Raw genomic sequence first — 24,874 nt, 5'->3', positions numbered from 1 at the left:
TTTTGCAGCCTTTAGAAATCCCATTCCAAATCCTGAAAAACAAATCTTAAAATTATACTACCAATTAATTCCCTTTCAAGGAAAGTAATAAATGTCTCAAATAAAAAGCAGGGGAAAAAGTCTACATAAAGATTTAGAGGATGGCGAAACTGCAGTCAGTTCTGAGTTACCTAACACCAAATACGAATGAGAAGACAGAAACCACAGACAGCCTAACGTCTCACTTGGGCATTCAGATACCAATGCAAATCCCCCCAACAAATAGATGGTTTTGCCACAAGGCACCGATGTCTGAGGTGGGGCTCTGGGTTCTCCCTCCCCTGTGCCCAGAGTGGATCACAAGAGCCCAATAGAGACGGAGACTCACATGGCCGCCTGCCTTCCAGACCAGTGCTCTTCAGACTTTTTTGATTACCCCCTGAAATGATTTTGAAAAACAAGGCCTTCCTTTCCCGTTTTATATATGAAACCGATAAATATTTTTTGTCCTAAGTTGTAAGTAGTGGCAAAAACGTAACATCTGGCATGTTTGTAAATGTTGACATTTTAAAATAAAATGGCTACACTACTCTTTAAAAAGTATTCTTTGGGAGGCTGGGGGTGGGGGGGCAGATCACTTGAGGCTAGGAGTTTGAGACCAGCCTGGCCAACACGGTGAAACACCATCTCTAATAAAAATACAAAAAAAAAAAAAAAAAAAAAAAAAAGCCGGTGTGGTGGTGCATGCTTGTAATCCCAGCTACTCAGGAGGCTGCGGCAGAAGAATCGCTTGAACCTGGGAGGTGGAGGTTGCAGCGAGCTGAGATTGTACCACTGCACTCCAGCCTGGGCAACAGAGTGAGACTCTGTTTTGGAAAAAAAAAAAAAATCCTTTGGAAACAAAATACCAAAGATTAGGTACTCATCATCATGCATTTTTTTTTTTTTTTAAAGAAAAGGGGAGGGTGCAGGTGGGGAATAGCTTGAAGACAAATAGCAAGATACAAAAAAGAGAAATGCTGAGGATCCCTGATTATAACCACCACCAAAAGAACACAGGGGTACCATCTAATCTCAGGCCTCCAAGTCAGCCAGACAGCAGAAAAGCGGCAAGCACATTATTTTCTAAGTAATCATGTAACATTGTTTTTAAATGGCATTAAATTGCTATGGGAAAAATCCAATCTTATTTAATCCTGTAATTTGACAGTCTTTTTTGATTTTGAAATAATTTCAGACTTACAAAAATATTATAAAAATTATGCAAAGAGTTCCAGTTATAGCTTCATCCAGCTTTCCCAAATGTTAACCTATTACATAACCATAGCAGAATGATGGAAGCCAGGAAATTAACACTGATGCAACATATTTAATCTACAGATTTTATTTGCATTTCACCTGTCCTATTACCAGCATATTTTTTCTGGTCCAGGATCCAATCCAGAATTCCACATAGCATTTAGCTGCCATGTCTCCTTCATCGACTCCAATCTGGGGCAATTACTCAGTCATTCCTTGTCCTTCATGGCCCTGACACTTTTGAAAAGTACTGCTCATTTATTGTGTAGGCCTCTCAATTGTCTGCTGTTTCCTCATGTTTAAAATCAGCAGGTGTTGTGCCTTCCCAGTGCATTATGTATCAGGAGGTACATAATATCAAAGTTTCATTACTGGCCATGTTAACTATCATCATTTGGTTAAGGTGGTATCTGCCAGTTTTCTCTACTGTAAAGTTACTATTTTTCTCTTCTGGAGTGATAATTTCGCACCATGCAAATGTCCTGTTACTCATTGCTCATCTGAATGTTGTGTCCCTGCTACCATCATTTCAGTGTTAAAATCCTAACCCCCTAAGTGATGTTACCAGGAAATGAGACCTTTGGGATGTGACCAGGTCATGACGACAGTGCCTGAGAGCTCCTTTGCCCCTTCCACCATGTGAGAGAAGGCACCGCCTGGAAGGAAGGGCTCTCGTCAGACATAAAATCTGCCAGTGCCCTGATCTTGGACTTTCCAGCCTCCAGAAATTCATAAATACACTTCTGTTGTTTATAATTCACCCAGTTTATAGTGTTTTGTTATAACAGCCCAAACGGACAGAGACATTCAGCACATTGATTTTAACATCCACTGGTGATTCTTGCCTACAACAATTATGATTACGGTGCTTGCCAAATGGTGGCTTTCTATTTTCATCATCCCTTCCCATACAGCAATTCAACTACTACTGTAAGGAAGAGCTATCTCTTCTCCTTTATTTATTCAAGTATTTATTGATACCAATATGGACTCATGGGTAATTATCCATAGGTTATAATCCATCACTATCATCATGTTTTGTTGCTCAAGTTGTCCTTCCTTTAGCCCTCAGGAGCTCCAATTTAGTTCTACTGTCCTATAGATGCCCTACCTTCATCTTTTTATTTATTTATTTTAAACATCCTTACTTTCAGGTCCCATAAAATGTTCCAGATTCATCTTGTATTTATCTGCTCTAGCCCTTGTTCCTTTTATGGAAGAACATTTAGAAACCAAAATCTGGGCACTAGCTGTGCTTACTGTTACCAGAGTAGCACAATATATTCTTTTTTTGGAGGCAGGTGTCACTCTGTCACCCAGGCTGGAGTGCAATAGCATGATCATGGCTCACTAGAGCCTTGACCTCCCAGGCTCAAGTGATCCTCCTGCCTCAGCCATGCTTCATTTTTATTGGATGACAGACATTGTGAATTTTACATTGCTGGTTGCTAGCTTTTGTTGTATTCTACAAAATAGTATGAAAGTTTATTCTGATGCAAAATTAAGACACTCAGAATCGGCCGGATCCTTTTGTGGCTTGCTTTCCAACTTTTTTTTAGGGGATCCTGAGCAGCTTTTAGTCTAGGGCTGAATTAGCCCCATTACTAAAACATGGTGCCCTTCTGAAGATTCCACTCAACAATCCATGCATTATAAGGTCTTTCTACTCTTGGGGAAGTGCAAACTATTCTTAGCCTCATGTGAGCTCCAAGAATTGTTGTGCCTTCTCCTTTCAGGTAGTTCTTTCCCTGGTCCAGGTATTTCCTCTTACACATGTGCAGAGTAGGACTCAGCCAAAGACTCGAGGGAATCCTCAGCCAATCTCTGGGGTTCTCCCTCTGGGAGCTCCCTCTTCTCCAATACTCTGGCCCACAAATTCTATCCACCTTGGCTTCTCTGAGCCCTCACTGGGGCCTCCTCAAGTCAGGGAGGCCACCAGACTCTGTTTAGGTCCCCCTCCTTGTTTGGAGTTTCCAGCTGGTGAGCTGGTGTAACTGTGGGCCTCACCATGTTTGTTCTCCTCCAAGAGATCACAGGCGTTGGCTACTTATTTTCCAATGTCTAGAAACCATGGTTTAATATATTTTGTCTAGTTTTCTAGTTAAGGTGGAAAGATAAATCCAGTTCCTGTTACTTCATCTTTCTCAAAAACAGGTTATTTTTTATCTTTTTATTTTGAAACTTTCAAAATTACAGAAAAGCTGCAAGAACTTCTATATACTCACTGTTCAGATCCCATTGCCAACTGTCCCAGTAACATTCTTTGTAGAAAAACGACCCAAGCCAGGATGACACACTGCACTCCATTGTCAGGTCTCTCTTCTCTTTCTACCTGGAATAGTTCTTAAGACCTACCCTGAGTTGCATGACCTTGACAGTGCTGAAGAGGACAGGCCAGTCATTTTGTGGAATGTCCCTCAATTTGGGCTTCTGTGATATTTTCTTGTGATTAGATCAGGCTGTGCACTTTTGGCTGGAATAATATCAAAGAAGTGATTCTGTGTTTTTTCTCGCTGCATCCTGTCACGTGGCACAGGTTATCAATTCTACCATTATTGATGATGTTAAATGTGGCCACTTTATTCAGACGGTTCCTGTTAGATTTCTTGACTGCAGAGTTCTCTTTTTCTCCCTTTTAATTAGTAAGTGTTTAGTGGGGAGATTTTTTGAGACCATGTAAGACCCCATCCGTCATCCCATTCTTATCCTCTGGTTTTAGCCTCAATTGATTTTTTTTTTGTCTGAATCAATTATTACTGTGATGGTTGCCAATTTGTAATTTTCTAATCCCATCATGTTTTCTGCATCTATTAGTTGACATTCTACTATAAGGAAATTTTTCTCTCCTCCCTTTTTATTTATTGATCTGTTTATTTTTATCATGATATACTCATATATTCCTATTTTATTCAATGGGTTGTAACCTGTTATTATCAATATTGACTTTGATACTCCAGTTGTCCCAGGTTTGGCCAGTGGGAACATCTTCAAGCTCACTTATGTGTCTTTGTGACATGTCGTCATCATTCTTCAAGCACTTCTTCATTTCAGTGCAATCAGATGGTCCAGGCTTACTGTGTGGTTTCACTGCCCCATCCCTGGAGTCCACCATTTCTCCAAGCATCCCTGGTTCCTTTTAGTAGAGAGTGATATTTTCAAGAGCTGGGCACGAGGTGTCCTCACTGCTACTGGGCTGTTGCTGCTCTTACACCTTCTCAGCAAACAAAGCCAGGACACACATAAACGTATATACATACAACATACACATACATCTCTGTTTACTTCTCTATCTATATTTAACTCCATAAATTCCACACCGATGCCTCCTATTCCAATCCAGCCCCACAGGGTTCATTCTGGCCATCCCCTTTCCGTACTTGAGCCTTCCTTCTCCAAGCATGAGAGAACTGGCTCCCATGAGCCTCAACATACTTACCTGCTGAGTCTCCCTGTATGCTGCCAAGCTCCCAGGCCACTGCCTCACTCAGCTTCCCTCTCACACTGTCCCTGGCCCCCAGACCACCTTCCTACTCCACTTGGGCCCGTTTAATGGCTTTTTGAATGAAAAGGCAGGCAAGTAGATGCATTTTGCTTTTCAAACAAAAATATATTCATTCCACAAATATACTTACTTCTAGTTTGATCAAGCCCTAGGGTTCAGAATGAAATAAACGCTACAACCAAAACTGCACATAGTGAAAGGGAAATTAAATTTTCTCACTTAAAATTCGATTTATCTTCCTCGAGAAAGCAAATAAATTCATGCTCAGTTGTCATTAGGTACACTTAAGAACTTGAGCAATTTATTTCTCTAGTCTAAACTATCTCCCCAAAGCTACCTTGTGCTACTACTGCTTCTTTCAGTTTGTAACTCAACTGTAATAAAATAGAACAGCTACTGTGAATTTATGCATCTTAGTGTCTATTATTAAAAATCAGTTTTCAGTAAAACCACCTCCAAGAAACCAAAAGAGTAACACTAAATCTTATAGTATAAATTTAATGTGCCACATTTTTCTACAGGAGAAAAAAATTTCAATTTACTTTCACTAGTAACTTCAAAAATGCATAGTTATCCCAGAAACTAGTCACCCATTAGTCTGTGCCTACTAGCATACTACGGTGCCTTTCCAGTGTTTCTTAACTTTGAAGGCTTGTAGATTCCTAAAAATTCACTGTGGACGCCCCTCGGTGTGAAAAACAATTCATGACAAGGTCAATACGGGCATGCAGGTGGTCACTTGGTACCAACAGCCTCAAACACAAGGTGTAAATTCTGGTACCGAGATCCCACAGCACAGTTGAGTCATGGGGTCCAAAGATCTAGTTTATTTTTTTTAAGATTACCATAAAAACAAAAACACAGATTTAAAAAAAATTCCTACAGATCTCACAGCTCTCACCCAAAATCCAATCTGTAGACTCTCATGTGAGGCCCATTGCCCCATCATTCAGATATAACACAGATTCTACCCAGAGCATGTATCATTTCAAGCTCCTGTCACTGAGGAATAGAAAAAACTTTTAAAGAGCGTTTGTATTCAACAACTTCCTCCAGCCCCCAATATAGTCTCTGTGGCCTGTCTGTGAAACAATCTCTAACATCCTAGATATGCCAGGTGGAGGTCAACTTAAAGTTCAATGCCCTAAGAAGGATTTCTTAAACACCAAAACCCCCTCAGTTCAGAATTCTGCCTTTTTTTTTTTTTTTTTTTTTGACTGGGTCTTGCTCTGTTGCCCAGGCAGAAATGCAGCAGAGCAATCGCGCACAGCTCACTGCAGCCTCAACTTCCAGGGCTCAAGTGATCCTCCCACCTCAGCCCGCCAAGTAGCTGGGACCACAGGTGCACCCCACCATGCCCAGCTAGTTCATTTTTTGTAGAGACGGAGGCTCACTATGTTGCCCAGGCTGGTCTCAACTCCTGGGCTCAAGAGATCCTCCCACAGCACTGGGATTACAAGCCTGAGCCACCACACCCAGCCTAGGTGTTTTAATTCCCTTCTGAATGTTTAAACTGTGAGCATTCCTAGTGTTAAAAAAAAAGTTTACATTTATAAACATACCCTATCTTTTACAAGGACTACACCTGGTGTGTTTTTTTGGTTTCTGTTAGAAAGTTGTCTCACTGTTTTGTTTGCAAAGTGTCTGAATATGAAGACTAGATTCCTGGACCTAAGGGTGAGTAGGCAAAGGTACCAGGCAAGAACTGATGATTGAAACTTTTAGGACAAGACTGACTGGAAAAGAAAGGCCTTGAAAAAAATCAACTTCTCCACAATCCATCAATTGCCTTAGCCTTCTCGCAAGCAATGCTTTAACATGTTAAGAATCACTTCTAAAACTTCAATGTTGGGGGCAGGGAGGTAGTTGTTTACTGCATTCAAAGGCCATGTCATCACATCCAAATGTCATCATCAGCATACAAACAAAAGATACAAGCAAAATGACTGAAGAACTATTTTTTACTAAAAACAAAATCTTAAGTAAAACTTTAGAAGTACCTAGTCTCTACAGCTGTCTAACTAAAACATGGGCCTACTGTTCACCGCTAAAAAGCAGCTTGGAGAGACCCACCCCCATCCATTGTTGATATGTCAGTAAATGAGAAATCATAGTCACCTCGGCCCAGGGCAGCCACAGTCCCGGACAATGGAGCATGTGTGTGTTCAGACAATTGCACTGGGAGTGTTGCGGAGGTGGATAAGCCACTTTGCCGTGCTTGATGGCACCGTATAAAGAGGACTGCTGGCTGTCCCGTCCAGGCTTCCTCATGCTAATATGCACCAGATCGCGTCTCTCCTCTCTCCACTGAGGCGGACAAATAAAAACTTCTTTGCATCTAAGAAGTGTGTAATCTCATTTCTCACCAAAGAGCGAGCTTTCAAGACAAACTCGGTGACCAGGGAGCGGGTTTCAAGCACACTGCCATTCCCTAATGCTGTGGCACGAGGCCAAAGGCAGGCAAGCACAGAGCAGATGGAGTCCTGGCAAGGTCTCCGCCGTCCCTGCATTAGCAGCATCTGCTCATTACTCAGAACCTTCGCCTGCTTTATCTAATGCTCCAGGAAAAGCATTTTGATTTGATTCATTTCGGTATGGTAACGTGCAACACAATTAGTGGTAAAATCAAACTGGAGGATGGCCAGTGCTGACAATCGGAAACAAGGCAGAAGAAATACGAGGCCAGAGGGTTGGAATTCAAAAAATCACAACTGTGGATCACCTTGCCAAATCTCAACACCCCAGGTGCGTGTACAGTGTTCCTACGGGGCAAAGAGGCTAAAAGGGATGCAGGGATGACTCCCTTTCCCCAAAGCAGGTTCCATCTTCCCCTCTGGATACGATTCCCTCCACCGAGAATGTGCGTGTAGACCAGCAAGGGCGTTTCAATGGCTACAGAGCCTCACTTTGGCACAACCAGAGAACTGAAGTTCATTAACTCGTTTTATTGTCTTATTCTTCTTTTCCGTGTCACAAATTTTAGACAGCAGAACACACAAGGTAAATTTCCTTTTTTTGGTCATGTTTCTGCCTCAGAAGTGCCAGTTAGCTGCTCCTGGAAAGAAGCAATATAAAAATGTGGGTTTGATTATTTGAATCTGTCTTTGCCCAGAAGTAGCTATTCATGAAAATGTTAGTGTAAATATCATAGTGTCAATCTGTTAAACTGAAGGGGGACCAAAGATAACGCCACCTGAGGTCTGGGGAAAGAATAGAAGTTGTTGTTTATCACAGAAACAGTAACAACCCGAATCAGACCAATAAAACAAGCTCAGCACTAGAGGGGAGCAGGGAAACACAAGGGCTCTAAAAAAGCAAAAGCCCTTAATACCAAAATGAACTTGAAACGAATCAAAGATTTCAATGGAAACACTGCAGCCTTGGAAGCACTTATAGATTTTACCCAGGCGTTGAGTAATCATCTTCCCAACCATGATGTGAAACCCCAAAGGACAAGACTGACAAGCTTGATGTAAATTTAAGCTGCCAGACAGACCAACTGAAACAGAGCACAAAGTTCAGAAACAGACCCAGATACAAAGTGAATTGCATAGCTAAAAACTTATAAAGGCAGCACCTCAAACCAGTTAGGTAGAAATGGGCTCTCCGAGAAGAGATGCTGGAAAAAAGATGTACTTGGAACCATATTGCATACTAATCCAAGACGAACTTGTCAAGATAAAAATATAAAAAATAAGCCGTAACAGTAACAGAAGAAAAAGAAAGAACTACAAGTAGCAGGTACACATTTTTTTTTAATTTAACCTTTCTCACATTAAGAGAAATGTAAATTAAAACTACACTTGGTGACCATTTCTTCTCAAACTGATGAATACCCAAAAACTGGAAACATACTTTGTTGGCAAAACTGTGAGGAAGCGGGCACACTCTCATGGCTTGCTGGTAAGAGCATAAAATAGTAAAACCCCACTTGCATTTACCCTGTAACCCAGAAAACAATCCTCCTTGCACTCGCGTGAAATGTCATCTTTACAAGGTTTTTCACTACAACACTGTTTGTAACGGCAAACACAACACAACTGTCCTTCAATAAACCAAAGTGCTTATACACAATGGAATTACCATTCAGGTGTGCAAACAGGGTACTCTCTCTACACAGACATGCACTGCCTTTTAAGATATGCTATTTAGAGAAAAAAGCCAAGGTGTGGAATCATGTAAAGTAAATAGTATGCTATCTTTTGTTTTTTAAAAAGGGGGCAATAAGAATATACACACTCATATTTGCTTGTACTTGTAATACTAAAATACAAGGATATACAAGAAAGTAAAAAATATGGTTACTTCAGAATGGAGCAGACAAAAGTGGGTGGCAGCAAGATTTCTCAATACGTAACTTTATATTATTTTGATCTTTGAACCCTAAAAATATAGTAATCAAAAACATTAAATTACAAAATAAACCCCACTCACTTATAGATTAAAAAATTAACATCATTCACACATACCAAGTACCTTCTAGAAAACAAGTCCATTAAAGAATAAATGACAAGTCAGGCGCAGTGGCTCACACCTGTAATCCCAGCACTTTGTGGGGGCCAAGGCAGGCAGATCACTTGAGGTCAGGAGTTCGAGACCAGCCTGACCAACATGGTGAAAGCCCGTCTCTACTAAAAATATAAAAAATTAGCTGGGCGTGGTGGCAGGCGCCTGTAATCCCAGCTACTCAGGAGGCTGAGGCAGGAGAATTGCCTGAACCCAGGAGACGGAGGTTGTAGTGAGTCGAGATCGCACCACTGCACTCCAGTCTGGATGACAAAGCCAGACTCTGTCTCAAAACAAACAAAAAAGAATAAATGACTTACTGATAAAATATCGGAAATACATATGGCAAGGATTATTTCCCAAGCTTTCTTTTCAACCAGAAAAGATGACAACCCAAAAGAAAAATGAAGACCGGAACAAACAATTCGCAGAGAAAGAAACAGAAACAGCTAACAACACACAAAGAAAAGATGTCCACATGTAATTAAAGAAAGGCAAACAAAAACAATAAAATGCCATTTTTACCTGTCAGTCACTCTCACATACTTTTGGTGACACTATAAACTGGTGAAACCTTTTTGGAGGGCAATTTGGCAATAGTTATCAAAGGCTAAAGCAGCCACAGCCTCCAACCTAGCAATCACTAGCACCTCACCCCAGGGCCACCCTTGGACGAGTCCATCCTGGCATTCGTTCAAGCATATTGCTTGCAGCACTGTTTTCAATAACAAAAATGAACAACTCAAATGTGTATCAATGAGGGCCTTAATAAATAAATGATGGTACAGCCACATAATGCAGTACTACACAGGCATTAAAAAGAATAAGGTTTACCCTGTAAGTGTGAACACGGAAGATCACCAAGATGTGCCATTAGGTTATTAAAAAAAAAAAAAAAAGGTGCAGGAAAGCATACAGAGCAGGACCCCCCATGAGTAAAATGCGAGAGGGCCTGGAAGTGGGACAGGGAGGAATACCTCGACTTCTTTTTGCATACTTTTTCTTTGTCATTTTATATACATTTTTGCTCTGTTTGAATTCTAACTACGACTTAAAAAAAAAAAAAGAATTTAAAATACATTTTGGCAATCACTTGCTAAGCATTTACCAAAGAAAGTAGATTCTTAGCCTGGCCAACATGGTGAAACCCCGTCTCTAGTAAAAATACAAAAATTAGTTGGTTGTTGTGGTGGGCACCCATAATCCCAGCTACTCGGGAGGCTGAGGCAGGAAGGAGAATCACTTGAACCCAGGAGGCAGAGGTTGCAGTGAGCCGAGATGGTGCCACTGCACTCCAGCCTGGGTGGCAGAGCAAAACCCTGTCTCAAAAAAAAAAAAAGTAGATTCTTTATCATGCCTACATTGTTTCCCAATATTTCTGTGCAACAACAGGGGATGAGGGCAACGAAGACAATTCTCACAATATAAAACCAGCAGCAGCACCCCTGCACATCACCTCAAGCTGTATTTTCAAGCTCACGAGATGTGAGACATGGGCTGCAAATCAACTGGGCGCACATTTCTACAAGAGTCTTTATGTTCAGGATTCCATAAACAGCATGACCACTGCAGCACGGCCCTGGAGACACAATCACAGTTCTGGATTCACTGCTGACTTCAACCTACCTGGCTTCTTTGCACCTCTGTTTCCCTATCTGTAGAAGAATAAGTGTGTGCACGTTCGTGTGTGTGAATGGTAGGGGAAGGCTATTAGATGATCCTAAAACTATATGATTCTAACTTAAAAGTACTGCAATCTTTGCATAGGTATTTTGGAAAAAAAACTCATTGGTAATTTGGAAAGTAGCAAACATGTTCAAGCTGCTCTTATGGTATCTATCCAGGGTCTCAATAAACATATGAAATATTAATTATACCACAGAAACAGCTTAGCTGAATTTCTATAGGCTGAAAAGGAAATCCATCAACAGTGTCTACTAACATCAAACCAACATCACGTTGCTAAAGTAATTATATAAAATATAAAAATATTTTCAAGGTCAGGCGCAGTGGCTTATGCCTATAATGCTAGCACTTTGGGAGGCTGAAGCAGATGGATAGTTTGAGCTCAGGAGTTCAAGACCAGTCTGGACAACGTGGCAAAACTCCATCTCTTAAAAAAAAAAAAAAAAAAAAAAAAAAAAATTAGCTGGGCATGGTGGCATGCGCCTGTAGTCCCAGCTACTCAGGAGACTGAGGTGGGAGGATCACTGGATCCCGGGAGGTCGAGGATGCAGTGAACTGAGATAGTGCCACTGCACTCTAGCCAGGGCAAAAAAGTGAGACCCTGTCTCAAATATATATAGGTATATATGTAAGATCTCAGCCCTAATTTTTATTTTTAAACAGCACATGGGTATAAAATTCCCCCATTAGCTACTTTAGTTTTGTTCCTCTGGGCCAACTGCTAATGTCACACTGACTCTGAAGATTTGCAGTGGTGCCATGACATGAACACTTAACATTCTGAAATATGCTGTGGTCCCAATTTTTAGGCAAGTGGGGACATAAAGCTTGTGGAGATTCAACACTTCACAACATAATGGAGGATAGGAGCATGACAGGTGGGCATACTGGATATCATGGCTATTGAAATGACCATTTCTAGTAGTTATACACTGTCAAGAGTTTCTTTGCATAGGTAAAGCTAACTTTAGACTATTCCTACCTCGTTCCAAAAATCCATAGTTGTTCATGTACAAAAAGAATTCTATCAATGTCAAAGAGAAAACATATTATTACCAATTATCTTGTATGGTATATTAAGTGACAGGAAAAGGTAGGCACTGACTTTTATTTTTCTATATCTACATTTATCAATAGATCTATGTCTATCCCCTTTTCACTATTCCCTTTGGGCTGAACAGAGGCTAAAGGAAAAGTAGGCCAAGTATATTTAATATTTTACATCAAACAAGTTATTTGCTTAAGATGCTTTGGCCAGCCTTGTGTCTGGCACTAGCGCCCAGCGTGACAGTTCCAGTAGGAATTAAACACCAGTTTTAATGGGTGCTGTGTTCCAATGCCTACCAATGCATTGATGGTTGTTGGCCAACTTCTTCAAATAAAGGCAAGAGTGAGTGTATGTGTGTGAACATGTGTGTGTGCCCACGTGTACGTATGGAGGGATTACAGGGGGGAGCCGGCCACAGCTGCTTAATTTTTGTAAAGCTTTTTTTTTTCCTTAATAGGGAGGAGGGTTGTGGTTACTTACCATCCTCATAAGCTGCTACTGCCAGCGAGCTGTTTATCCTCACAAAGGAGACATTTGGCTGCATTCCAGGCTCGTCCTCCTCGTCCTCTGATTCCAGGAAGGGGGCTACGTAGTCCCAGGTGCGGGTGTCCCACACTCTCACATCCCCTGATGTATATCTGGAAGAGAACAACACACTTGGTTCCAAAAAGGGATTGAAGAGCAGGGCTATGGTGGGGAAAATGCATAGAGCCTTAAAACAACAGACAAGTAAGAGTCGGGTGGTGTAGAGCCACTCCTGAGGCACTGTTTAGATGAGTGACTCCAACAGGAGAAAATGTCAACTAGATGACAGAAGGCTGTGAACACGCTTCACATTCTCACAGCACAATGGTGAAAATTTCAAATGAGAAAACAATAATAAGACATGGGTAGCAAGTTCTCCTTGCTTTTCCTTTTACACTATTACAACAATCTGCTCCCGCAAGCTATCCCACTACAGGGATCACTTGCAGAAATTTGTATAAGCCCCACTATTTACCCACAAACGCACACACTCACTCACACGAAAGACAGAGAGAGATGCTGCAGGGATACTCCAAACTAATGGTCTCACAGGCACAGGCTTTCTAATACCTCATCCATGCATCAGATTTGACTGATTCAAGTCCCTGAAGACTAATTGATTTGCTGAAACAATTAAATCTTGCCTTTAGCAGCCAGACAATGCTGCCTGCTCATGAAAAGCTCTTGCTGAATGTGCGACACTCCCCGGTTTTGCCCACTTAGAAAATAGAAGTACTCACTCTCCTATGACTAGTGCCACTCCAACAAATGACTCCTTGCATCAAAGCCAGGCCAGACTGAACCTACTCAGACATGAGGCCCCCAGGATGACAGAATGGCCAGATGATAAAGTGGGGTGCTGCCCATCACCAAGTATTTAAGCTATGTTGCTTCTGTCTGCTGCAGAGGGTTTTACTCCACTTGTAAAGCAACTGAGTGTTATGGGGGGAAAAGTGGTGAGAAATGCCTTTAAGGGCCTCATGATAGAACCACACAATTACAAAGATAGGCCAATGATTTTAAGGGGATTCATAGTCTTCCTGAGGCCCTAGCCATAGTTCCTGCAGGGTTTCTTTGCCGAGTTGATGAGACGACCTCTGAGATGCGTTGAGTCGCTGAAATCTATGATGCGACACATTAGTGAAGTAGCTATAGAAGATCAATCTGGAATTTCTTGGTTTTTGTTTTCTTGTTTGTTTTTGAGACAGGGTCTCACTCTGTCACCCAGGCTAGAGTGCAGTGGCACAATTTCGGCTCACTGCAACCTCCGTCTCCCGGGTTCAAGCAATTCTTCTGCCTCAGCCTCCCAAGTAGCTGGGATTATAGGCGTGCACCACCATGTCTGGCTAGTTTTTTTTTTAGTTTTTAGTAGAGATGGGGTTTTGCCCCCAGCTGGTCTTGAACTCCTGGCCTCAAGTGATCCACCCACGTCGGCCTCCAAAAGTGCTGGGATTACAGGTGTGAGCCACCACAACTGGCCTCAGGTGGAATTTCTTATAGAGAAGTACTCTGATTCAGGAGTGCTTTGTTTACTAGTAGTATTGCACCCAAATTCTTAATCTACAGTAAATACATACATGGCACAGTCCAAAGGCCATTCTGTCACCCCAGTTCCTTGGTTGGAGAACTTGGCTCTCTACCTGCAGGGTGGCACCCAGAGAGTGCGCATGTGCGATAAAGAGCCAGATGGGAGAGATATGCTTTCTGAACCTGGACTGCTGTGCCTCTGGGTTGACCACTGATCCTCCAGCAAACAGAAACACAAGATGAATGTCCTTAAGCCCAGCGACGTGCAAGCAAGGGCAGACCCTGAGATCACCCCAGCCAAAGCACGGCCACTGGCCCCCAGGCTCTCCAGGCAGCAGTCAGCTCACCCTTCTGAATGAGGAACCCTATACCAGAACACATACCCCGGACCTCACTGCCCTCAAAATACCGGGCTCAGTGTGACACCCTGAGAACGACTCAGGCCATTCGCTGGAGTAAGGCCACTTGCTTAGCTACAGAGACACAACAGATGAGACATGTTTGAATGTCTAGACTGGGGGGACTAGATTCTTAAGGTTAAATTCTATGTGACAGGAACCAGCCAATTCAGGAAAGATGAGAAGGATGGCAACGTCTTTCAGAAATACAGAGATGGTAAGTGAAAGAAAGATAAAGGGAATTCAGATCAGAAAAGTAAGGCACGTTCAGAAAAAGAAGTACATAAACTAGGAAACTGTATTTCCTTCTTGCCAGTCTCTGTCCTTCTGCTTCCTGTGAACCATGTGTCACACCACACCAGCAGTCTGCACAGTGTTTTCAGTGGTGCCCCCCCCAGGGGACGCAGTGGGGAGGCGAGGGTGGAGAGGAAAGACAGTTTAGGTGGCCTCAGATCCAGCCCCCCAGCTCCCTGAACACAAAGAGTTCAGAGCCAAAATGACAGCAAAACAACAAAGCTTGGGAAAAAGGTGCTTTAGCTGCTGAACCAGACAATAGTGAGCTGTGAAACAGAAACTGTTGAGCCCACTCCTTACTCAGAGAAAAAGAGAGGGAGGGCAGGAACCCCACAGATAACAGCACTCTATTCATATCTGAGGGGCTCCTGGGCAAGCCTTTCTCCCACAGAGGAGGTTGGTCCACTCACATTGTGACTCCACATGTCTAAAATCAAATGCTTCAGCTCATGGCCAAGCTAGCCTGTGTCTAAATTCCTTATTTTTATCAATGGGCTCATCAGTCCCAGGTCACTGGTACAGAAGGAGAGAGGCCCCTTCAACACCGCTGTGGCCCACCATCCACACCACTATATATGCTCAGGTGCCAAGCTTGTTCTGTTCTGCTCATTCCCAGAGAAGCCACCCTGGTCCAAATCCCCCAACACCTCATATTCACACCCGACTACTACAGGCTCCCTGATTCCGAGCTTCTTCCATTCAATCTTCCCCCCACAAGCCAAGCCCTTCAAAACACCTGACTGCACGAATCTTTCTTCTGGAACCATTTCCTTTACTTCCTTTCTCCCTCACATGCCACACTACACCGCACTACGATCTACCTTGATGGCAGCCTGGATGTCTCCGTCATGGCAGTGGTGCATGTCTGTGATCATCTCACTGTTCATCTCCCTACCAGCCTGAAGCTTCTGAGCTCAGGGCCTGGGTTTTGTTCATAGCTGTGCATGCAATGACTAGAACAGTCAGACTAGAAAGCGCTTGCCATATACCCAGAGAACCCTCTATAAAGTCTTACATCTTAACACCTTATTGAATGAAATTTTAATTATGAGACCTACTGAAAACCCACCACAAACTAACTTCCACCCCTCTCCCCAGCCTCATTTTCTACTCTCCCTTCACATGGGCCGGCCTCCAGAGAGGCTCCCAAATGCTCTTGCCTCTGAACTCGGATTCCCTGCCCCACCTTCCTGCAGTGCCTCACCTCCTCACCTCCCAGCCCAGTGGGGTCCAGCCTGGGCTGCACATTAAAATTGCCTGGAATGCTTTAAAAAGTCCAGATACAGGCCAGGCACGGTGGCTCATGCCTGTAATCCCAGCACTTTGGGAGGCTGAGGGCGGGGGCAGATCACCTGAGGTCAGGAGTTTGAGACCAGCCTGGCCAACATGGTGAAACCTCGTCTCTACTAAAAATGCAAAAATTAGCCAGGTGTGGTGATGCGTGCCTGTAATCCCAGCTACTTGGGAGGCTGAGGCAGAAGAATCGCTTGAACTGGGAGGTGGAGGTTGCAGTGAGCCGAGATTGTGCCACTGCACTCCAGCCTCCCAGACCAAATAAATCTGACCATTTGTGGATAGAATGTTTTCAATATACAGCCAAGATTGAGAACCACCAACCCAGTCCAATCCTACCAACCCCTCAAGGTCTAACACAGGCCCTCCCCTCCTCCATGAAGCCTGAAGCTTTCTGACTCAACTACTATGCCCTTTATCTGAAGAAACTGCTTTTACTACTACAGTCCATATGCATTGATCGTCTCCTCGACTTAATTGTAAAGTCTTCAAGAAGGCCCTACCGCAGTGCCATAGCCTCCATCACAGTGCCTTATGCAGAGCTAATCATAAATAAACGGTGACTGAAAAGGGGTGTCCGCAGGTAACAACCTGACTGGCTTGAGGGGTACCTCTTTATTTCCACTGCTCACTTTCCAGTGGTAATGATTAGTGAGACACCCAGAATGTACACACTGATGTGCATTAGACTGCTTCCACTATAAAACGGGATAAGCTAAATTATTTCAATAAACATGAAATTTTCCATATATCTATTTAAATTAACTTCATTCTCCATGACCAAAAGGTATGATAATAACATAAATGTTTTGCTGCAAAATGACTCAGGAGGTAAAATATAAAAGCCTCTATGTCTCCTGTATTGACAGGAAGTGAGACTAAATATGCTACTGCAGCAGGTAGTGGATTATGACTCAGCAGCGGGCTCTCAAATCTAACCTAAGTGAAAGCCACAATAGTATGGGAGGCAGCCTCCATGCTAATGAACTTGTGCTAAGGAAACAGACATCTTTGGTAGGGTAAAACACAGGTTGGGGCAGAGGGACCTGGACCAAACCCTAAATGTGATCTAAAAGTGCTTAACAACATTGGCCAGGAGCAGCAAGAACAGATAACGAATGGAGGTAGGAAAAAAGGCTGATTTTTCTCCAGAGCTCCAGATGTCTTTATCGCTGCCTAATGACAATTACACTCAACCAATTAAGATGCCACTATGACAGTTACATTGTCAGTAAGCCTTTGGACCCCAATGTTGATGGCTCTCTAATTAGTGTCTGTGCAAAGTACAACTGCAACTAATATACTAGCTGATGTAAGAACACTAAGGAAAAACTGAAGAAGAAATAAGTCTTTTCCAAATGAGGATATGCCCCAGCCCAGTGAAGCGGTGTGCTTTCCCAGTCTTTTCTACACTTGGCAAGGTTGAGTTTACCTCTAAATAAATAGGTCAGAGACCATAGCTGATTTTTTGTTGAAAGAATGGGAATAGAGCCTCTCTCAAGCTCTGCACGCCAGAAGGATTGACCAATTTAAAATGATTTACCACCAAAGAGCTTTCATTAACTAGTAAGTTTCCAATAAGCAGACTACTTATTGGACTAAGGGACTAGAAGAATAAGAAGGAATAAATACTGTACAGCTAAAAACAATCTTTCTTCTTCATAAGTATCCAGCAGCGTTTCCACTTTGCTTCCATGTGTCAGCTCTTATTTGCTAAAAACAAAATTTTTTAAGGCCCTTCCTAGCAAGCTGGGGGCTTGTTTTGATTTAAGAATGCTGAGAAGTAAGGTTAAGTGACTTACCCAGGGTCACAAGAAACATTTTAGTGGCACAGCTGGGATCAAAATGTGCCCCAGGTTTTTCTCAATCACTGCTTAGCCAACAAACCACTCTGCCTCCTCAGATGACACTGTCTTTAAACAAATACTGCTTTTAAGAATCACCCCCATTTAAGTGCAATATAAGGAATTTATTGTTTTCAATATTGTGACTCAGGTTTGCAGGACACAGCCCCTGACCCTAACCCATCAATTCGACCACTAAATTGCAACTGGAAGGCGAGAAGCCAATAAAAAAGGCTCAGTATGCTAGGAGCAGGACTGGGGGCTGAACAGATGCAACCTGTGCCTCCCATGCCTGCTTCTCAGGGGATGCAGGAGAACATATGGAACCGTTAGTAAGACTTCTCTCTCTACAGGATCATACACAAACAGCCACTCCCAAACCAAGTCACAGTTCTATTCTGATCAGGCACCCAGAGCAGCCAAGAGGGGCCCTGTTATGAGGCTTCAGGCCAGGAACAGCAAATGGTTTCATTTCTGTGTCAAATCCAATACATGGTAGTGGCTGCCTAGAGCTCTGTGTTGAGAAGGATTCTGAAGCTATGTTTCATCCAGCTTACCAGAAAAACAAATGCAGTAATGAGTTATTCATGATCACCACTGGTTGGGGAATGAGGAGGGCAGCATCTCTGCCCCATACAAAACTCCACCTGGCCAAGTCCTAGTCATCCTTCTGGATTCAGGTTGAAAGTCATTTCCCAGCAGGAAGCTAGCCTGATGCTGAGCCTGTACGAGGTGCCTCTCCCTAGCATGTTATGGCACCGTGCTCCTCCCCAACCCTAACACCTCCCACAGTGTTCTGTAAACACCAGTAACTGGATCCCTTGGTGGCCTATAAACTCCCCGTGACCAAGGGGGTTGTGTGTGGTATTCATCCATGCTTAGTGGGTGTTGACGGAATGAATGAATCTACTGACTTAAACCCAGAAGATGGAAGTGGTTTAAAGCCTACTGAGCAATCAGGCAGAGTCTCCTAAAACTGCAGTGTCCACATTTCAAGAAACATTTGTGCCCTTAATATGTAAAAGTTTGAAGAACTATTCACTTGCTCCATACTTTCTTCAGTAATACCAAAAAATACCAATCAATAAAAGCAAGAGTATTTACTATTTTCTATGAAACATGACGGGGTTGTATTATGCAATTAACAAAATGAACTCAATCCCACAGTGCAGAGTCCTTCTGTGGAAATGCACTACAACAAACATCAAGTGGGGCTTAAGACGCATCAATTGAAAAATAATGAACGTCTTAATGGACCTTACAAGATACATGCACTACACACTTAAAACTGTTTTCCATACATCTTGGTTAATCACAATCAATAGAGTCAGAGTCAATGATGATTATGCAGAGTTATTGTAGCTGTGGCCCTTCCCATTATTCCTCGGAGAACCAGAGATGGATAAATGCAGTCATGAGTTCACCAGTATTTATTAAGGATATTCTAGAGCTCCTTCATTAAAGATATAATAAATGTAATGCTCTCCTCTAGTCACTTATCAATATCTTACCTCAGACTTATTTACCAGAAGAGCATGTATACCTCACAGCAGAAAATAAATAAATTTAAAAGTATTTTTAAAAAGAGGTCCCTAACGGGTAATGATCGAATTCTTTATGGGAAACAGTCCAATGTCACAATAAGTAGCAGCAGAAAATCTATACAAAACGAGGTTTAAAGGAAAACTGTTAGGGGAAAAAGGTTTTTTTAAAAAAGGAGAAAAATGGAAAGCATGTCCTTAGTAAGTATATATGGGCAACATTTATCTCACCTTATACCTATGTTATTTACAAAGCATCTGTTATCTCAACAGCCTCGAAGTAATCCGTAGGCAGTATTTATTTTTTACACATTCATATAAAACTAAGCGAGTGTTGGAAACACCATCCTTGTGGGCTTCAGTTCCTGGACAGAAAATATTTTTAAATTCAGGGAAATATATATGTATTCACATTAAAGCTACTATTCATATTTTGGCATGGTATACAGTGGATAAAAAGGTCCTTTTTTAAAAAAAAATTTTTTTTTGAGACAGTCTCGCTGTCACCAAGCTGGAGTGCAGTGGCATGATCTTGACTCACTGCAACCTCCGCCTCCCGGGTTCAAATGATCCTTGTGCCTCAGCTACCCGAGTAGCTGAGATTACAGGTGTGCGCCACCATGCCTGGCTAATTTTTGTATTTTTGATACAGAAGGGGTTTTGCCATGTTGGCCAGGCTGGTCTCGAACTCCTGACCTCAAGTGACCCACCTGCCTTGGCTTCCCAAAGTGCTAGGATTACAGGCATGCCACCGTGCCCAGCTAATAACAAGGTACATTTGTAATTACTGGAAAAAGCAGAGGACAACATAGCTAAAAGCAAGGTATTTCAAGTTACCTTAGATGACTTTGTTTATTTTTTGGAGATGGAGTCTCACTCTGCTGCCCAGGCTGGGGGGCAGTGGCACGACCTCGGCTCACTGCAACCTCCGCCTCCTGGGTTCTAGCGATTCTTCTGCCTCAGCCTCCCGAGTAGCTGGGATTACAGGCATGTGCCACCACACCCAGCTAATTTTTGTATTTTTAGTAGAGACAGGGTTTCACCATGTTAGCCAGGCTGGTCTGAAACTCCTGACCCTAAGTGATCCACCCACCTTGGCCTCCCAAAGTGCTGGGAGTACAGGCATGAGCCACTGGGCCGGCCTGTTTAAAATAATATTTTCTAATACTTCTTAATTGTAAAACAATGATAAAATTCCACTGAAGGGCCAACAGGCAAACCAAACCAACCAAAGATTCAGACACCAATTTTTACATATATAAATTGGAAGCTCCAAATTTTGCTTTCTGTCTACAAAGAATTGGAAACCCTCTCACTCTGATGCCAGGTTGTATGAATGGGGCTCCGAAAAATAAAAACATATTTAAATCAGGTCATGTCCGGCAGCTGAAGCAGCAGCCAGAGATCACTTGGTTGCTAGAGAGGTATAGGCAGTTTTGTTTTGTATCTACTTGGGCACACTTGCCTCAAAAGGAATGAAGCAAAAATGGGACAACTGAGTGTTTTTAGGAAAGAAGAGCGCTAATATTTTGCAACAAATGAGATACAGTTCTCCTTCCAATCACACTTGGCAGAGGAGAAACATGGATACACAGTCCTGCTCCTTCCAGTAAAGGCAGGAACTGTATGCTAAAAAGGCAGAAACCAGGGGAGAAAATATTTAGGAGTAATGAAAAAAACCTCAACACAAACAGGGTGCTTGCTGTTTTTTTAAAACCAAAAGAGAGAAAATGTCCTCTCATGTGAATAGAAAAGTGCGTTTTCTTATGCCAACTAGAATGCTTTAGCCTTATGAATCTCAAGTAACAACGAGGAGGGAGTTTATTGCAAAACACCATCATACTCCTGGGCATCTGATAAAAGCTTCTGGTGAGCTAATGGCTTAATGGTTAGCAGAGCTGGCACAAGGCCTCCAAGGAGCTACTGGTTCTACCTGAGATGCACTCTTCACTAGGTGGCTCTCCTTCACTACTTATGGCAAACGACACCTAGCCCTGCACCTCAGGTTTTATACTGTGACTTTTTTGAACTCATGATGTCATCTGATTGCAACACTCAACTTCCAGAGGGCAACTCGGGAGAAGGAAGACGAGAACAGTCTAAGCATCACAAAACAGAACAGGGATGTTTCCATATGCCCCTTTCTTCTACTCTTTCTTCTCAAGGATAAACATACAATTTTCAAAACATTCTAAAATTCTAAGCGCTGTTACCACAATAAATCAAAGAAACAAAAGACACGTTTCCTGATCACTTACTATCAACTAACTTTCTAGACAAACTCTCTGCTAAAACACAAGGAAACACACACTAAACCTCGCTAGCATTTCAGGAGGTCCAGCAGATCACATATACAAATGCAGATAGGCGCCAAACTTTGAGAGAAAGACAGGTGACTGATTCCGTAGAGACTGGTGACTTATGAACACAAATTTTTCTCAAGTTACAGAAATGAGAAATTTTCGCTGAAAAAGCAAAGTAAAAGTTGTGTCTGAATGTCTCAGTCGCAGTTGAAGGCACGTCCACTTATCTCTCCAATAAAGAAAACAACTGGTGCAGGTCTTTTCTGCGCTGCTGCATATCCCTGCCGAGTGGTCAAGTGACAGCAGAGAAAGACAAGAGCGAGGGCCAGAGAACGCGCTCACGGAGGTAATGGAAGCCCACAGAGTGTGGGATCGCCGAAGGGGAGTTTTCCTTTCTTATACATTTGGCTCAAAGTTTCCTGGGTCCTGGGAAAGATGTTAGACTCTGAGGGTACACAGATGCTTAATACAGGGCCCCCCCAATTTCAAGAGGGGAAGTCAACAGGACCAAATGCTGCCAAGAGGCTGGAGAGGACGAGCCAAGAGAAGGCCATTGGTTTCTTGACCAAGAGATCACGGGTGACCTCTGAGAGTGCAGCACAGTGGGGCTGGGACGGAGCCAGCTGGAGGGAGGTTAGACGGGGAGGAAGGAAGAAGGGCAGGAGGCACGGGCTCTCACTATGTACAGCCCTAACAGGAAGATGGCAGGGATGGTTTGGAGACTTCAAGTCAAAAGGTTAGATTGGAAAGAAGCTGAGGGCTACAAAAGCATTTTTAAATAATTTATTAATCTGGAAAATAAAAATTCATTCCCCTAAATCCAGTAATTCTGCTTACAGGACTCTAGCCTAGGAAAACAATCAGGATTGCAAGACTAGGAGACGATAATGAAAGAACTTTAACTCTTTATTTTATATACTTATATAGAATTTCAAGTTTCTACAGTAGCATGTGTCTAATCATTTTAAAATAAAGATCTGTAATGCTAAAAAGGAGAAAAATTTGCAGACATCTATACATAAAATATTCATAACATACATATAACAAAACACAGGAAATGACCTTAATGTCTACTATTAGGGGAATAAATAGGGAAATTGGGGTATAATTATCCAAAGTGTTTTTGCAACAAGTCAAAGAAAGTAATGAAAAATATGCAACATGAAAAAAATTCATCAGTTTGGTGAGGGAAAAAGGCCACAAATCTAACAAAGGCTATAGTCACACTATGAAAAAACATGCATAGAAAACCAGACTGAAAACCAAACCAGACACATGGGAGACCTTAATAAAGGTTGTGTTCCATACTAGAATTTGAGTGGCTTTTCTCTTCTCTACTTTCTAACACGGTTGCAAAACAACATGGTTTTTACCACTGCTTTTTCTATTTTTTTTTTTTTTTGAGACGGAGTCACCCTGTCGCCCAGGCTGGAATGCAATGGTGTGATCTCAGCTCACTGCAGCCTCTGCCTCCTGGGTTCAAATAGTTCTCCTGCCTCAGCCTCCCAAGTATCAAGGATTACAGGTGCCCGCCACCACGCCCAGCTAATTTTTGTATTTTTAGTAGAGATAGGGTTTCACCATGTTGGCCAGGCTGGTCTTGAACTCCTGACCTCGTGATCCGCCTGCCTAGGCCTCCCAAAGTGCTGGGATTACAGGCGTGAGCCACCGTGCCCGGCTGCTTTTTTTTTTTTTTTTTTTTTTTTTGAGACGGAGTCTTGCTCTCTCGCCCAGGTTGGAGTGCAGTGGCACAATCTCAGCTCACTGCGAGCTCCGCCTCCTGGGTTCACGCCATTCTCCTGCCTCAGACTCCTGAGTAGCTGGGACTACAGGAGCCTGCCACCACACCCGGCTAATTTTTTGTATTTTTAGTAGAGATGGGGTTTCACCGTGTTAGCCAGGATGGTCTCGATCTCCTGACCTTGTGATCCGCCCGCCTCAGCCTCCCAAAGTGCTGGGATTACAGGCGTGAGCCACTGCGCCCAGCCGGCTGCTTTTGTTTTTAAATAGACACATGCTACAAAAGAAAAACCAAAATGATGCTATAATAGCCAAAGCTTCAGAGCAGCAAATGAGGGCTGGAGATGGCAGCCTCACCAGCCAGCCCTGCCTGTGGATGCTGCAGAAACACAGCGGAGCAGCTCCGCTCACGCACACCCAGCCTGGCCCTGAGCCTCCGCCACCTCAAGCAAGATGAGGGTCTCAGAACGGATCATCTCTAAAGTTCCTTCCGGGTTTAAAATTGTATGATTCTAAACTGAGAAAACTAAGAAATTAGAGAACAGACATAGGCATTTCTCTAGTTTCCCATATAACATCATATACAGGTGGCAGGGGACAAGGGGAGTCTGTGTATTAAGTTTTAATGCTTACTCCATATAAAACAGTATACATTTAACAAAATATTACATACCACTCATAGTTTTAAAAGATGCTTACAGGCCGGGTGCAGTGGCTCACGCCTGTAATCCCAGCACTTTGGGAGGCTGAGGTGGGTGGATTTCTTGAAGCCAGGGGTTTGAGACCAGCCTGGCCAACATGGTGAAACCCCATCTCTACTAAAAATACAAAAATTAGCTGGGTGTGGTGGCGCACGCCTGTAGTCCCAGCAACTCGGGAGGCCGAAGCAGGAGAATCGCTTGAACCCGGGAGGCAGAGGTTGCAGTGAGCTGAGATCAAACCACTGCACTCCAGCCTGGGCGACAGAGTGAGACTGTGTCTCAAAAAAATAAAAATTTAAATTTAAATTTTAAAAAGATGCTTACAAATTGCTGGAAAGAAAATACAGTAGATGGCTATAAAGTTAAATATTATTTCTAAGTAAAATAATAATATAAAACAAAAAATGTTTCAGTGAAACAGCAAGGCCACACAATGAGTTGCCCTGTCAGCTGTAGATGGTCCCGTCTGCAGGAGTTCCAAGAAGAGTGGACGCTAGGCTACAGTGCTAGAGAAATCTCTAGGAGGAGACAGGACTGCAGTAGGCCTTAAAAAATGGGTTCTGGGTTTCGAGTTGATGAAAATGTTCTGGAATTAGATAGGGGTATTGGTTGCACAACCTTGTAAATCTACTAAGAAAAAATCACTGAATTGTACACTTTGAAAGAGTGAATTTTATGGCATATGAAT

At 42.7% G+C, this 24,874-nt stretch overlaps 1 protein-coding gene across 4 annotated transcripts in view; it reads right to left on the bottom strand.

Annotated features, from left to right (window-relative positions):
• Positions 1 to 24,874, bottom strand: part of FBXW8 (F-box and WD repeat domain containing 8) — a 118,822-nt gene that overhangs the window by 52,608 nt on the left and 41,340 nt on the right. For all 4 annotated transcript variants that reach the window (XM_003778132.5, XM_024257528.3, XM_054527661.2 and 1 more), the window contains one exon: positions 12,501 to 12,658. In XM_003778132.5, coding sequence (XP_003778180.3) covers positions 12,501 to 12,658 — 158 coding nt within the window. The remainder of the gene's footprint in view (positions 1 to 12,500; positions 12,659 to 24,874) is intronic.

Source organism: Pongo abelii, chromosome 10 (assembly GCF_028885655.2).
Source record: "Pongo abelii isolate AG06213 chromosome 10, NHGRI_mPonAbe1-v2.0_pri, whole genome shotgun sequence".
Classification (NCBI taxonomy): Eukaryota; Metazoa; Chordata; class Mammalia; order Primates; family Hominidae; genus Pongo; species Pongo abelii.
The sequence above is the reverse complement of the archived record's forward strand: the minus strand, read 5'-3'. Positions and strand labels throughout refer to the sequence as shown.